Here is a 15,911-nt window from a genome sequence, read left to right as displayed (position 1 = left end):
AGTGAGAGGAAGAAAAAAAAAAAGCGTAATAACAATGACGGTCTAGGAAAAAAAAAAAACGTGAGTGGCTTGTGAGGTCACGCGGGTTGGTTGCTGGTTCCTGCTTACCATGACACCCTCGGCGCCACCTCCGCCACCACCGCCGATGTCATTCATATACGCCGGCGCTGCCATCACGCGCCGCACTTGACCACAAAATTTCAGGCGAGGAGAGCAGCGGAGGAGGAAGGGAGATGAAGGGAGATGTTGCAATGTGCGTGGGTGGATGCGGGGGCGGCAGTGGAGGGGAGAGGAAGGGAGGGGACGGGCGACAGAGGGACAGGGGACGGGAGGCAAAGGGAAGGGAGGAGGAGGGGTAGGCGGCAAGGAAGGGGATCACCTGCTGAGGTTTTCGCGGCTGAGTTCGTCGTGAAGGATTGCCGATCATGCGACGCTTCCCTTGAAACTCTATAAGGTCGTTTAGATAGGTAAACACACACACACACACACACACACACACACACACACACACACACACACACACACGGAAATTCACTAAAACAGACGTACGCACTCAGTGGTTTAAAGGGAAGGAAGAAATACATAAAGACACACAGGAAAATAAGCAAAGAAACGAATAAGGTAAATACATATAAACAACAAAGAAAGAGTTTTTAGACATAGACATAGAGGTTGTTTTTAGCGGCAAACACACACACACGGAAATTAAAACAGACGTACTGAGTTATTTAAAGGGAAGGAAGAAATACATAAAGAAGTACAGGAAGACAGGCAAAGGGACGAACTGACACTGAGTTATTTAAAGTGAAGGAAAAATACATCAAGAAATACAGGCAGACAGACAGGCAAAAGGAACGAATAGATGATGTAAACAGTATAGACAGACAAACAGGCGATTTATTAGACAGACAAAGAGAAAAATAGGTATAATATAAACAGTATAGACAGACAAACAGGCGATTCATTAGACAGGTAAAGAGAAAAATAGGTATAATGTAAACAGTATAGACAAACAGGCGATTCATTAGACAGGCAAAGAGGCGAATAGGTATAATGTAAACAGCGTACACAGACAGACAGACAGACAGGCGATCCACATGTCTGCCATAGCTCTTTAGTTTGCATTTCCGCGTCGTTCGTCACGGTCGCTCTCTAAAACCGTTGCCAGCGCACATCGGAGGGGACTGGAGGGCGGGAAGGGTGAGAGGAGGAGGTGCGTGAGTGAGTGTGTGGTTTATGAGCTGCGTGACATTGCAAAAGTGGTGGACCGGCAGAACGACGGGGCCAGCGTTGTCAAATTGTCGTACACTGAACATTGCATTTATCAGTTTTTAGGCTCCAAGACTGTCGTAACCCCACAAATAACGCTAGAAAATTAAAGTTATCGTTGGAACTGTTAAATACTGATACGGTTTTCGCTCTTTTTTGCTTTAGTTATCCGTCAGAAACTACGAAAATATGCTATGCGCTGAGTACGATAATTTGTGGCAACGCTGGGCGGGGGCTGGAAGGGAGTCAGGTGTGGCGCGTCTTTCAGCCTCAAGCAGCCCAGGATGTACGGGAGACGTCTGAAGTCACGGCCCACTACCCCCCCCTCCCCCCCTCCCCCGCTGCTGCTGATAGTCACACCATTTATCATCCGTCCTTTTCTCTTTCTCTTTCCCTCTCTGTCCATATCTATCTATCTGTCTATCTATCTATCTATATCTATCTTGGGGACATGCAATCGTAGTTTTTGCGGCTCCGAGTTCAATTTTTTTTCATTCAGTCAGTTTGTCTGCTTATATTTCTCCTTTTTCTTTTTTCTCTTTCTCTTTCCCTCTCTGTCCATATCACATGTAATCGTAGTTGTTGCGGCCTGAGTCATATAGTTCTTGCGGCTCCGTTCAATTTTTTCATTCAATCAGTTTGTTAGTTTTTGCGGCTCCGAGTTCAATTTTTTTTCATTCAATCAGTTTGTCTGCTTATATTTCTCCTTTTTTCTTTTTCTCTTTCTCTCCCTCCCTGTCCACATCTATCTATCTATCTATCTATCTATATCTATCTTGGGACATGTAATCGTATAGTTCTTGCGGCTCCGAGTTCAATTGTTTTTCATTCAATCAGTTTGTCTGCTTATATTTCTCCTTTTTTCTTTTTCTCTTTTTCTCTCCCTCTCTGTCCACATCTATCTATCTATCTATCTATCTATCTATCTATATCTATCTTGGGGACATATAATCGTATAGTTCTTGCGGCTCCGAGCTCAATTTTTTTCATTCAATCAATTTGTCTGCATATTTTTCCGTCCATTTGTCTGTATGTGTGTCTGCGTCTTTTTTTATTACAGCAGAAGAAACAGTGCAAAGGCGTAAAAAAAAAAAGAAGAAAACAATAATGAAAAAGGAAGCCCGCTACTTACTGCTCCTACGCCTGTCTATGTCTGTCTGTCTACCTGTCACTCTCTCTTGGGGAATGGAAGGAGGACTAGGCCGTGTCAAGAGGGCGCCAGAAACACGTGCCGGAACTCTGCAGGAACCGTAACAAATGTCGCGGCCGCGGGCTACGAGTGGCCGCGCTGAGCCTCCTCCTCCTCCTCCTCCTCCTCCTCCTCCTCCTCCTCGTGGGTTTGCTTCGCCGCAGTGCCTTTCGAGACCTCTTGCTGATGCCGACTGTTAAGCGCTCCGCCATATCCTTATCATTGTCATTAGAAGAAGTATTAATAGTGTTGGTATTATCTCCATTTTCCTCGGTATTTATTTCCTTTTTTTATTTTTTTTTCTATTTTTTTTTTTTTTTTACATCGCCTGTAGCCCCGGTAGGCATTCTTCAGGGGCCTGGTGGTCGCCCCAAGCTCTTCATGGCGCAGGTAATTTTTATAGTGCGCCAGTTTTTGCCGGTTTCTATTATTTGGTGTTTTTTTCTGCCAGGTTTTCATGGTTTAGTTGAGTGCTTCGAGGCTCTATTGGTTGTGTAGGCGAATAATAACCTCAATATGACCATGACAACTGTGTGAAGATTAGTACCATTCACGCGCCGATATCTCATTATTACGTATTATCATCTCATTAATATTATTCACGCTCCGATATCTCATTAGTATTATCTCATTATTATTATCATCTCATTAGTATTATTCACGCTCCGATATCTCGTGTCCTTCTTAACCAACTGTTCTGCGGCAGTAATGGATCCGTTTACCTTTTCCTCATTCGTGTTCTGATTCTTGTTCTCGCCGTGACCTTCAGCCCGGGGCGGCGCTGCGTGGGAGGCGTCAGGCCGAGGTGGAGGAGAGCGGCCTCTGTGACTTCGGCAGCCAAGGCGCTTCTACCTGGTGCAGCTGGAGCTCTCCGGGCCCCGACGCCGCCTCCAGGTAATCTCCCTTTCACTCCCTTCTCCTCACTTCCCCTCCCTTCTCCTGTCCCCTCCTCCCCCCTTCTTTGACAACCTTCCCTTCGCTTCCCTTCTCGTCCCCTCCTTTCTCTCTTCCCTTACCCTCTCTTCCCTTTCCCTTCACTCCTTTCCCCTCCCATCCCCTTCTGTCCCTTCCTTTCCCCTCCCTTCCCCTCCTCCTCCCCTCTCCTTCAATCTTCTTCGGCAGCCTTACTCCTGTCTCTTGCATTCTCCTCCCTTCTTCTTTCTTCCCCTTTCCTTCTCTCTCTTCCCCTACCCGTCCCGTCCATTCTCCAGTCCCCTCCCTTCCCCTCCTTTCCCCTCCTTTCTCCCGTCACCTACTTTCTCCTCCTGTGCCCTCCCGTTCCCTTTCCGTCCTTTCCCTTCCATTCTCCTTCCGTCCCCTCCCTTCCCTTTCCCGCCCCCTTCCGTCTCCTTCTTTCCCCTCGCCTCCTATCCCGTCCCCTCCCATTCCCTCCCTCCCGTTCCCCTTCCGTCCTTTCCCTTCCATTCTCCTCCCGTCCCCTCCCTTCCCTTTCCCGCCCCCTTCCGTCTCCTTCTTTCCCCTCGCCTCCTATTCCCGTCCCCTCCCATTCTCTCCCTCCCGTTCCCCTTCCGTCCTCTCCCTTCTATTCTCCCCCCGTCCCCTCCCTTCCCTTTCTCGTCCCCTTCCGTCTCCTTCTATTCCCGTCCCCTCCCCTTCCCTCCCTCCCGTTCAATCTCGTCCCGTCCCCTCCTTTCCCTTCCCTTCCCATCACTCTCCATTGATAATCTACAACCTTCCCCTCCGTCCCTGTCAGTCAGCCGCCGACGCTCATTTTTTACTTTTCTCCTTCACTCCCTCGCTGTCACATTTCACCAGACCTTGCGATGACGCGGGCAATAATTACAGCACTGACACACACACACACACACACACACACACACACACACACACACACACACACGAGACTGAGTAATGCTGTTTATCTATTCATTCATTTACTTATTTATTTTTTTTATTTACTCATCATTATTATCTTGGTTTTTTTTATTCTTTCCGTGTGTGAATGGACGCATGAAGATAGCTGTGTGTGTGTGTGTGTGTGTGTGTGTGTGTGTGTGTGCTCACGGTGGGTGTGTTGCAGGGTGGACACAGAGGGCGCCGCATCAGCCTGGACGCTCTCGACTGGGATCAACTCGCTCTGGGTTGGCGGCCCGCTCAACGACACCACCGGGGATGACAGGGGTGAGTGGCGGGGGCAAGGGGGGACGGGGGGTGGAGGGCGCGTCGGCGGGGGCAAGGGGGACGCGGGCTATAGCTGTGAATAAGTCTCCTTCGTTAATCATTATACTATTATCTTGATGTGCTGTCCCGCCTATCCCTCACCTCTCGCCACTGTCCCCAGCAGGAGGGTACGCCTTCCACGAGACGTCCAGCACGCCCGCAAGACTCGCGTCGCTCGCCGTCATGGAGTCCGAAATGCAGAGACCGACGGGCGCCGCGGGTGAGTACATAAGAAAATATCTGTCCGGAGTCCTGCCGTGGCGGGGATATTTCAGTGCAAAGTTCTTTCTCGCGCCACTGCTTCAAAAATAGAAAAAAAATGACAATAATAATAACAGCATCAGCGCTTTTCCAGTTACTGTTGCTGCCTATGAAAGTAATACGAACACCGTCAGGGTAACCATAAGTGACCAGAGGAGTGTCAAGGGGAGTAGGGGAGTATTAACCCGGTGGCAGTGACGGGCCAAATTTGTGGCTTTACCGTGTAGCAGCGACGGGCCAAATTTGTGGCTTTACCGTGTAGCAGCGACGGGCCAAATTTGTGGCTTTACCGTGTAGCAGCGACGGGCCAAATTTGTGGCTTTACCGTGTAGCAGCGACGGACCAAATTTGTGGCTTTACCGTGTAGCAGCGACGGGCCAAATTTGTGGCTTTACCGTGTAGCAGCGACGGGCCAAATTTGTGCCATGATTTTAACCCCCCTAAATAGATGATACATAAACTGATCACAAATGATTTGACATATATTATGAAATGTTTTTTGTGTGATTTTTTCTCAATTTTCTCGCTTAGAGGGACCATTAAGAATCATGATCCCCGCTGCTACCGGAACTGACCTCGCTTCTGGCTTCTCATTCTTTATTCTTTTACTGGAGCAGCGCTAAGCGAGTTTTCGTTTTTTTTTTTGTTTGTTTGTTTGTTACGCACTCTAGCTGTTTCCATTGATGTAAAAAAATAATTTAATTTCTTCCACCTCTCCCCTGCAGGTAAGTGCCTCAAGTTCTGGTACTTCCTGGACGGCCTGAGCGCCAATGAGCTGCGCGTCAAGGTGCGCAAGATGGGGGAGGAGGCGGCCGTCACCATCTGGCAGACCCGAGACCTCACCCGCGGGGACTGGCGGGAGGCGCAGGCCCTCTACACCTTCACCGACAACCACACGGTGCGGCCCTGCCTGTCCCTGTCCATGCTGGCCCTAAGCTTCCCCTTCCCTGCCTCGTTGCACCATCACGCCCTTCATCCCTCATTTCCTTTACTCTGTCCCTTCCACAATGCCTTCAAAACCCCGCCTCTCCCACTTCTCCTTTCCAAGTCAATCCCTCCCACGCTTCCTCCCTTACTACAAAAAAAAAATCAGAATGCTTAAATAATCTTATAACATACACACATGTCATGGGAGTCCTTGTACAATTCTTAACGTGTTGAGTCTTGCTGCACAGGTAATCGTGGAGGCTGTTCCGGCGGCGGCGGGGGACCCCTTTAACATCTTCCGAGGACACATCGCGGTGGACGACTTGGGGACGCGGCCCGGCCAGGAGTGCATCGGCCTGTGTTCCTTCGAGGGCGGCATGTGTGACTGGAACAACGCCCTCACCGATGACTTCGACTGGCACCTGGTGAGTGGGCGGGAGGGACGATCTTTAAACCTGGTGCCTCAAGAGAAGGATGCTAACGCGGGATAGTTTTGACACTGTTATGATCTCCCTTCCTTCAGCAAAATCATTATTCCTCATTGCTTAAATAGTTTCTACAAGTCTGTAATGGCAATGTGTTACAAGCGAGGAAGGCACATCATTTTCCAAGCACGATATATGGGGCACTTAGTAACACACTCTAGCGCCACATATAGAAAGACGCTTGGTACACTATGTTATTGGGGGCCTCATATATAAAATAGTTAATGTTCAGGCCGCAAAGAAGGTAGCGGTGCATGATAGCTCTCCGTACCTAGATTAAAGTAGCCCCATATGTGCCCATGCTATACACCTTTTGCTGCGTGTAGAGATAGTGGTATATGTTAACTGTCAATACCCAGAGGAGAGTAGCCCCGATGTCTCCCCGCTCAACACTTCCCTTCAGACTAAATGATTCGTAAGGAACAACACTAACGAATGAGTCTTGCTGTGTCCTTTGGTAACCACGCGCTTCACTAATAGGTTGGTATTCTTAGACGCCTTCGCTTATCACATCAGCTATTTCTAAGGGTCAAAAAGGGGATCAATAGGGTTCTAATGAGTGTTTCTTTAGATTCATGCTACAGAAGCAGGGTCAAACTACCACCAGAGACATTAAACCACCCTGGAAATGCCCAAAACTCATAGGAAAGCCTTGTGAACTTGAGCGACGAAATGTTTTAAAATACGACCCATAATCTTCGTCTCTCCAGGGCCGCGGAACTCAGAACCCAATCACGGGGCCGCCAAGAGACCACAGCAGCTCCCAGGGTGACTCTCTCGGGGGGGCGTACGTGTTCATGGACTCCTCGTTCCCCCGAAGACCCGGAGACGTGGCCAGGCTGGAGAGCATTGAATTCCAGGCCACCGGTGAGTCGGGGAATGTTGAGGGACGATTGTAAGACATCCATTCGAAATTGACCCTCTTTTTTGGGCTTTCGTTCTGTTTTCTTTACTGGAGCAGCGACTAGCGAGCTTTTTGTTGTTGTTGTTGTTGTTGTTGTTGTTGTTGGATTTACCCTTGACCCTTACTGTAAAAATAAATATGTACAAAGACAAGATATGGGGAGTTTTCAAGACAGCACTTTCTTACCGTTTAGGCATGAGACAACACCCTAGTCATATATAAGTGGCTATGACGACAACAACAACAACAACAACAACAACAACAACAACAACAACAACAAAAATAACGTACTTACTCCTCGTGTTCCGTATCTGTGGTTCCTCTACGTCTGAACAGCCATAGTAAGTTCGTTCCACGCCTTCTCGTGTTTCCCTGCTTTCCTTTCCCTCCCTCTACAGACGTTCCTTTATATCCTTCTCTTCCAACTAAGGAATAACTGTTACACCTTATTTTCCTCTTCTCCATCGGCGCCATCACTCTATAATTCCAGTCAATCAATCAGTCCTCCTTTCCAGACCCATCTCTTCCATCTAAAGAATAATTACCACACCTCCTTTCGTCTTTTCCATCGGCGCTGTGACCATCGTTGTTGCTGCGCCATCACCACACACCCCGGGGAGATCTGATAGAAGTATTCAAATGGGTCAAGGGTTACAACAAAGGCGATATAAGTAAAGTACTGAGAATTAGCCAGCAGGATAGAACACACAGTAATGGATTTAAATTAGAAAAGTATAGATTTAGGAGGGAAATAGGCAAGCGTTGGTTTAGTAATAGGGTGGTGGGGGAATGGAATAGACTCAGCAATCACATAGTGAGTGTAGGGACGATAGCTTGTTTTAAGAGTAGACTGGATAGCTACATGGACGAGGATGACAGGTGGCAGTGGGGGGGAATCTGGAGCTGCCCTGTGTACATTAGGCCTCTTGCAGTCACCCTATGTTCTTATGTAATTCATCCCCCCCCAGACCCCAACAACCCCCCCTGCATGCGGTTCTACACGTACATGGCGGGGCGGGGCGTGGGTCGTCTACAGGTGCTGCTGGAGGACGTGGTGACGCGTAAAGAGAAGATTCTGTGGGCGCTGCGGGGTCACCAGGGCACGCGGTGGGTTCAGGGGCAGCTGGCGCTCTCCTCCAGCACCCCGTTCAAGGTGAGGGTGCCAACTGTCAGGCGGAGTAACCTTGTTTTAGATGTCATACTCGTCCATTCCCTTCCCTCCCCCTCTCTTCCCCTCCCTTCCCCTCCTTCCCTTCTCCTTCCTTCCCTTCCCCTCCCTTTCCCTTCCTTCCCTTCCCTTCCCTTCCCTTCCCCTCCCTTGTAGCTCAATATCTTTGTTACAAATGCCCTCATACTCCTCCCTTTCCCTCCCTTCTCTTCCCTTCCCTCCCCCTACTTTCCCTCCCTTTTCCTCCCTTTCCTTTCCCTTCCTTCCCCCTCCCTTCCCCTTCCTTCCTCTCTCTTTCCCTCCCTTCCCCTTCCTTCCCCTCCCTCTCCCTCCCTTGTAGCTGAATGCCTTTGTTTTGAATGTCCTCATACTCTTCCCTTACCCTCCCATCCCCACCCTTTCCCTACCTGCCCATACCTTCCCATCCCTTTTGACTGAACATCCTTAATATGTTTTAGACGTCCTCATACTCTCCTCCCATCCCCCTCCCTTCGCCTCCTCACCCCTGATCCCGTGACCCCGGCAGGTGGTGTTCGAGGGCACGGTGGGCAAGCCGCGCCTCGGGGACATCGCCCTGGATGACATCACCATCGTCTCGGGGCCCTGCGCGAGTGAGTTGACCCTTGCATGCTTAGGTTCATATTCTTCAACGTATCGGATTCCCACTCTGTTTCCCAAGGCCACCAAAAAGATTAGTAACCGGATTTTCATGGGTGATTTTCAAGGTTCAAGACGCACAAGTCGCGTAAAAACTATCACTGGAATCACATTTATCCATTTCGTTATCTTCATCACTCACTCAATCCCCCACCAACCGTCTCCTCCTCCGTCAGTCCTCCCATTTATCCATTTCGTTCTCTTCATCACTCACCCAATCCCCCACCAACCGTCTCTTCCTCCGTCAGTCCTCCCATTTATCCATTTCGTTATCTTCATCACTCACTCAATCCCCCACCAACCGTCTCCTCCTCCGTCAGTCCTCCCATTTATCCATTTCGTTATCTTCATCACTCACTCAATCCCCCACCAACCGTCTCCTCCTCCGTCAGTCCTCCCATTTATCCATTTCGTTATCTTCATCACTCACTCAATCCCCCACCAACCGTCTCCTCCTCCGTCAGTCCTCCCATTTATCCATTTCGTTCTCTTCATCACTCACCCAATCCCCCACCAACCGTCTCCTCCTCCGTCAGTCCTCCCATTTATCCATTTCGTTCTCTTCATCACTCACTCAATCCCCCACCAACCGTCTATTCCTCCGTCAGTCCTCCCATTTATCCATTTCGTTCTCTTCATCACTCACTCAATCCCCCACCAACCGTCTCCTCCTCCGTCAGTCCTCCCATTTATCCATTTCGTTCTCTTCATCACTCACTCAATCCCCCACCAACCGTCTCCTCCTCCGTCAGTCCTCCCATTTATCCATTTCGTGATCATCAGCACTCACCCAATCCCCCACCAACCGTCTCCTCCTCCGTCAGTCCTCCCATTTATCCATTTCGTTCTCTTCATCACTCACTCAATCCCCCACCAACCGTCTCTTCCTCCGTCAGTCCTCCCATTTATCCATTTCGTTCTCTTCATCACTCACTCAATCCTCCACCAACCGTCTCCTCCTCCGTCAGTCCTCCCATTTATCCATTTCGTTCTCTTTACCACTCACTCAATCCTCCACCAACCGTCTCCTCCTCCGTCAGTCCTCCCATTTATCCATTTCGTTATCGTCATCACTCACTCAATCCCCCACCAACCGTCTCTTCCTCCGTCAGTCCTCCCATTTATCCATTTCGTTCTCTTCATCACTCACTCAATCCTCCACCAACCGTCTCCTCCTCCGTCAGTCCTCCCCGCCGCCGCTTCGCTGCCGTCCTCCGGTGACTGCACCTTCGAGGATGACACCTGCGGCTGGACCAACCCCGACTCCCGCCAGCGCGTCGACAACCTGCAGTACCTGAGGGTGAGGGCGTCGGAGTACTCCTTCCCCACCACGGACCACAGCACGGGCTCCAGGCAAGGTGAGGGACTGGCCGAGTACAGTGAGTAGGTAGACGTATGAAGTCTATTGAAGTATGAGGCTTTATTGAGGTGTTCAGCTTGTTTCATTGTGTTCAGTTCACGGAGTTTGAGTCTTCAAGTATGTGGATTACCATTAGGTTTTGATGCGACATTTTTTTATTATTATTTAAGTATCTGGACTAACATTAGTTTTGGTAGAAGACATTTTTTTCTAATTTTTTTTGGACTACCATTAAGTTTCGATGCGACATTTTCTTTGTATTTTCTAAGTATCTGGACTTCCATTAAGTTTCGAAGAGACATTTTCTTTGTATTTTCTAAGTATTTGGACTACCATTAAGTTTCGAAGCGACATTTTCTTTGTATTTTCTAAGTATTTGGACTTCCATTAAGTTTCGAAGCGACATTTTCTTTGTATTTTCTAAGTATCTGGACTACCATTAAGTTTCGAAGAGACATTTTCTTTGTATTTTCTAAGTATCTGGACTGCCATTAAGTTTCGAAGCGACATTTTCTTTGTATTTTCTAAGTATCTGGACTGCCATTAAGTTTCGATGCGACATTTTCTTTGTATTTTCTAAGTATCTGGACTGCCATTAAGTTTCGAAGAGACATTTTCTTTGTATTTTCTAAGTATCTGGACTACCATTAAGTTTCGATGCGAGATTTTCTTTGTATTTTCTAAGTATCTGGACTACCATTAAGTTTCGATGCGAGATTTTCTTTGTATTTTCTAAGTATCTGGACTACCATTAAGTTTCGAAGAGACATTTTCTTTGTATTTTCTAAGTATCTGGACTACCATTAAGTTTCGAAGCGACATTTTCTTTGTATTTTCTAAGTATCTGGACTACCATTAAGTTTCGAAGCGACATTTTCTTTGTATTTTCTAAGTATCTGGACTGCCATTAAGTTTCGAAGCGACATTTTCTTTGTATTTTCTAAGTATTTGGGCTACCATTAAGTTTCGAAGCGACATTTTCTTTGTATTTTCTAAGTATCTGGACTACCATTAAGTTTGAAGGCAACATTTTTTCTTATCTCCCCAGGTTCCTACATGACGCTGGAGAACCCGACGAGGAAGCAGGAGGGCGACCATGCGTGGCTGGTGTCACCCATCATGCGTGCCGAAGGGCTGACCAAGTGTCTCTCCTTCTGGTGAGTGAAGAAGGCCCGTGGTGGTCATCTCAATACTGTGTTCATAATCTAAGCCTTGAGTTAACCATTCAAGTTAATCGAGTTAATCATTCTTTTACTCTTTTTGGTACACTTTCTCCTCTGGCTCATCCTTATGCTTTCCCAATCCCTTATGCAAGAGTTAATCAGTATCTTCATTCTTTCATCCCTTTCACTGGTACACTCTAGAACAGCTTTCCACCCACCATTTGTATTTGATTTGGCATTTTCAGATGTACTTTTTCATACTTCCCAATTTTCTAGAAGCTTTGTTCCCTGTATAACTAAACTGTGGAACCAGCTTCCAAATGATGTTGTTAAAGCTGAAAACCTGCAATTGTTTAACAGAGTTGATAGTTTATTACTGAGGTGACTTGCTCTCTCTCCAGACGGGCTGACATGCTTGGCCTATAATAATAATAATAATAATAATAATAATAATAATAATAATAATAATAATAATAATAATAGTAATAATTTTCGAGAGGTAAATATCAGGACACCTCTCAACCGAAGTATATCCTATCTTTTGGCTTTTGCTTCTCCGTTTGTGGGAGCAACGTCAAAGCCTTATTTTTTCTCTCCCTTAAGCTGTGTCTATTGCTGTAAAAAAAAAAAAAAAAAAAAGCGTGAGCACTGAAATGGCAAACAAACGCCGTTCTTTTGTGGAGTCAAATCATCGTTTGTCATTTACTCTCCTTGTGTAGGTCATCGGAAGACTCCAAGCCTATTCAGTCGTTAAGAATACCCGGTAACAACTAAGAGTACTAAAAGTGTATTCTTATTCAAAACGAACCCTTCATCACATACAATTATTGATCTTTCTCGCCCCTTTATCTTCCTCCTCCTCCTCCTCCTCGGAACGCTATTCAGTCGTTAAGAATACCCGGTAACAACTGAGAGTGCTAAAAGCGTATTCTTATTCAAAACGAACGAAGGAGTCTAAAAGAGAATCCTTATCTTCCACACAAACCTTGCATTCCTCCTCCAGGTATCTGATGTTCGAGCCCCTGAGCGAGGTGGAGCCAAACCTGGGGTCCCTGAGCGCCTTCCTGCTGCGCGAGGGACCGTCCGGCGCCCTGGTCCTCACGCCCGTCTGGACGCTTCAGAACTTCCAGGGCCTCACGTGGTACTTCGCACAGACGCCGCTCAGGGCCGAGGGGGACTTCCAGGTGTGTGGAGGCTGGGAGGTGTAGCGAGGGCTGGTTTGATGTGGTATAAGGTGTGGTTGGGAGTGGGAGTGGATGGGTTGGATGTATGGTGGAGTGTGGTGGGGTGGGGTGTGGTATGATGTGGTGAGTGGGGTGGTGTGGTCTGGGATGGTGGTGTGGTGTGCTGTTATGTAGTGTGGTGTGGTCTGGGATGGTGGTGTGGTGTCGTGTGGTGTGGTACGATGTAGTGTATGGTATAGTATGGTGTCTGGTGTGGTGGTGTTGTGTTTGATGTGTAATGTATTGGTGTGGTATGGTAGGCTATTTATGATGTGGTGAGTAGGGTGGTGTTATGTAGTGTGGTGTGGTCTGGGATGGTGGTGTGGTGTGGTGTGGTACGATGTGGGGTAGTATGGTGTCTGGTGTGGTGGTGGTGTGTTTGCTGTGTAATGTATTGATGTGGTGTGGTATGGTGTGCTGTGTGATGGAGGGTGCAGTATGGTGTGTAGTGTGGTGGTGTGTGACATGCGGTGGTGTGGTGGTGGTGGTGTCAAAGATCTTGAGTGTCACCTCGACCCAGGCTCCCTCACCCAGCCCCGTCCCTCTTCGCCCGCAGGTGGTGCTGGAGGCGGTCTGGGGCGCCTCCAATAGCTCCGGCAGGCTGGCCGTGGACGACATCAGTATCTTTGACGGAAACTGCCCGAGTGAGTAGCCAGCGAACACACACACACACACACACACACACACACACACACATGCAAACACTGACAACACTGAGGATTTACTGGGTATAGTTTCGAAGCGTAAGTTATTTTTTTGTCCCTATAGTTCGTATGGGAATTTTCCTTCGTTTTCATATTTAATAAACCTACACTGGCTACAGAACATTACACACAACAGCATGATTAAAGCATGACAAAGATGAGAGAAACATCGAACTCCTGAATAGCTCATAAAGTGCGTTCTTGGTAGTTAGTGTGCGCTTCCCCGAGGTCAAATATTAAAAGACTATTAGCTTATGCTCTGTTCTCCCTTACCACTAGTCATTGCCTCCGCTCATGCTTGCCGTGTCTTCCAGCCGTGCCCGAGGCTGCCGTGGTGAGGGCCGGGGACTGTACCTTCACGCGGGGCACCTGCGGCTGGAGGAACCTCACCTCAGACCGAGACTTCGCCTGGACACTCGCTTCCACTCTTCGCCGCCCCCTCGACATGCGTGACCACACCTATGGCTCTCCGGGTAAGTCAGCTGCCACCAAGGAGTCTAGAGAAGCCTTGGGTGGTGTTTAATACGCTCTTCCTTTCTTTTCCAACCTTCCCTTTCACCTTATTCAATTGTCGAGTCCGTTTTGGCGTTCGCTCTCGCTTGTCCATTTCTCCCCTCTGCTCTGCCACACAGTCCCAACACCCATTATTTCCTCCCATATGTTACCTATAGCTTACATATGAGAGGAAGAGATAGGTGCTGGGACTGTGTGGCAGAGCAGAGGGGAGGAAAGGACCCGCGGGAACCTACGCCAGACCGGCCTCGACATATTTGGAAGACTTATTGTTCCTCCTATTTAAGAAGCATACCGAGAAAAGACTGCCGGAATTAATGGAACGCTTGCCTGCTGAACGAGAGTAAAATAGTCACCAAACTTTTGTGCGTTGTTATTTTTCTTTAACAAACAGAATTGGCCACAAACCTTTCCTCAGCAATATATATCTTTGTGAAAATACTTGCTCGACTCCGAAGCCAGTTAGACGTTAAGAGTTTGGGCAGAGGTAGCCTTGCCAGCACACTTGTAGGGAAGCGTGAAGGGAGGTAGAGTGTATTGAAAGATATAACCCGATCATATTTTTTATTACATTTACTACCATTACTTCCATCACTTTTACTCCTCTTTTTTTTCTTTTCCTCTTTCCTCCTCCTCCTACTACTACTACTACTGCTGCTACTACTACTACTACTACTACCACCTCTAAATACTACCACTAACTACGACTACTTTTACCATCGCCTCCTTCTCATCCCCTCCTCCTCCTCTTCCTCTTCCTCCTCCTCCTCTTCCTCCTCCTCCTCCTCCTCTTCTCCTTCCTCCTCATCCCCTCCTCCTCTTTTCCTTCCTCCTTTTCCTCTTCCTCTTCCTCTTATCCTTCCTCCTCTTCCTCTTCCTCTCCCTCCTCCTCCTCCTCCTCCTCCTCCTCCTCACAGGTGGCTACATCTACTTCGACGTGTTCAACCTCGGCGGGCGGACGCAGCGCCTGCAGTTCGTCTCGCCCGTGATGGAGCCGCTGCCCGATCGCTCGCCGCTTTGCTTCACCTTCTGGTTCGCGGGCTTCGGCGCAGACCCGAACACCAGCCTCACCATATTCCAGCGGCCCGCCCAGTTACGCTCGTTCCCCGATCGCCTACTGACGGACCTCTCCAGCGATATCCAGGTAAGAGAAGTGTTTAATTTCGTGTTTATTTTGTCGATTGATTGATTGATTGATAGTTTATTGTTGCAAGTAAACAACAAAGGAGAAGGGAGGAGCATGCCATCCCAACCCCCAGGCAGTACAGAGTGTGATTATACAACTAAGGATACATGTGGAAGGAGTACCAGGAAGTGTAATATATATGTGACATCGGTGCTGGAATATACAAAGCACTGTTAAGCACATAAAAACAGCACTACCTGGCGAGCATACGTTTGGCTTCTGTTGGTTAGATAAAACACTAAATATTCTAAGTGAACATCCTTAGTTTAGAGTGTGTTGACGCTGGTCTTTGAAGGGGGTGAGAGGTGGTTCAAAAGTGATAGTAGAATGCATGTGATGTAGTTTGGAGTGTGTGTGTGTGTGTGTGTGTGTGTGTGTGTGTTGCTACTGAATACCTGATTTGCGAGTTCGAGGCATGTAATGAGATGTCTTTCGCAGGTATGGAGCCACGTCCTGGATGACACGTCGGGTTGGCAGTTCGGGCAGGTGCCGCTGCTCGCCGGCTCGCGCTTCCAGGTGGTGTTCGAGGGCCTGTCCTTCAACGGGGGCTACACGCTGGACGACTTCAAGGTGTACGCCGGGGCCTGCACGAGTGAGTGGCAAACTGTTATGAGGACTGTCAGGCTGTGGAGGGTGATAGAGGATGGATTGGCCGGGGCGGGACCTGTAACCCCTCTTGTAAAACTTGTAAAATTTCACAACACAAAATAAGTCGAGGTTC

The 15,911-nt window shown here is 48.2% G+C and overlaps 1 protein-coding gene across 1 annotated transcript in view; it reads left to right on the top strand.

Annotated features, from left to right (window-relative positions):
* Positions 1 to 3,167: 3,167 nt before the first annotated feature.
* The window catches only part of LOC127009747 (MAM and LDL-receptor class A domain-containing protein 1-like), a gene marked incomplete at its 5' end in the record, with an annotated part of 20,124 nt that continues 7,380 nt past the window's right edge, over positions 3,168 to 15,911 (top strand). The window contains 15 exons of the mRNA XM_050883126.1: positions 3,168 to 3,352; positions 4,500 to 4,600; positions 4,764 to 4,859; positions 5,626 to 5,798; positions 6,076 to 6,252; positions 7,023 to 7,179; positions 8,185 to 8,369; positions 8,911 to 8,995; positions 10,226 to 10,399; positions 11,450 to 11,558; positions 12,568 to 12,748; positions 13,344 to 13,431; positions 13,806 to 13,964; positions 14,922 to 15,148; positions 15,629 to 15,782. Coding sequence (XP_050739083.1) covers positions 3,168 to 3,352; positions 4,500 to 4,600; positions 4,764 to 4,859; positions 5,626 to 5,798; positions 6,076 to 6,252; positions 7,023 to 7,179; positions 8,185 to 8,369; positions 8,911 to 8,995; positions 10,226 to 10,399; positions 11,450 to 11,558; positions 12,568 to 12,748; positions 13,344 to 13,431; positions 13,806 to 13,964; positions 14,922 to 15,148; positions 15,629 to 15,782 — 2,251 coding nt within the window. The remainder of the gene's footprint in view (positions 3,353 to 4,499; positions 4,601 to 4,763; positions 4,860 to 5,625; positions 5,799 to 6,075; positions 6,253 to 7,022; positions 7,180 to 8,184; positions 8,370 to 8,910; positions 8,996 to 10,225; positions 10,400 to 11,449; positions 11,559 to 12,567; positions 12,749 to 13,343; positions 13,432 to 13,805; positions 13,965 to 14,921; positions 15,149 to 15,628; positions 15,783 to 15,911) is intronic.

Source organism: Eriocheir sinensis, chromosome 41, assembly GCF_024679095.1.
Source record: "Eriocheir sinensis breed Jianghai 21 chromosome 41, ASM2467909v1, whole genome shotgun sequence".
Classification (NCBI taxonomy): Eukaryota; Metazoa; Arthropoda; class Malacostraca; order Decapoda; family Varunidae; genus Eriocheir; species Eriocheir sinensis.
This window is presented reverse-complemented; position numbering and strand designations above follow the sequence as displayed.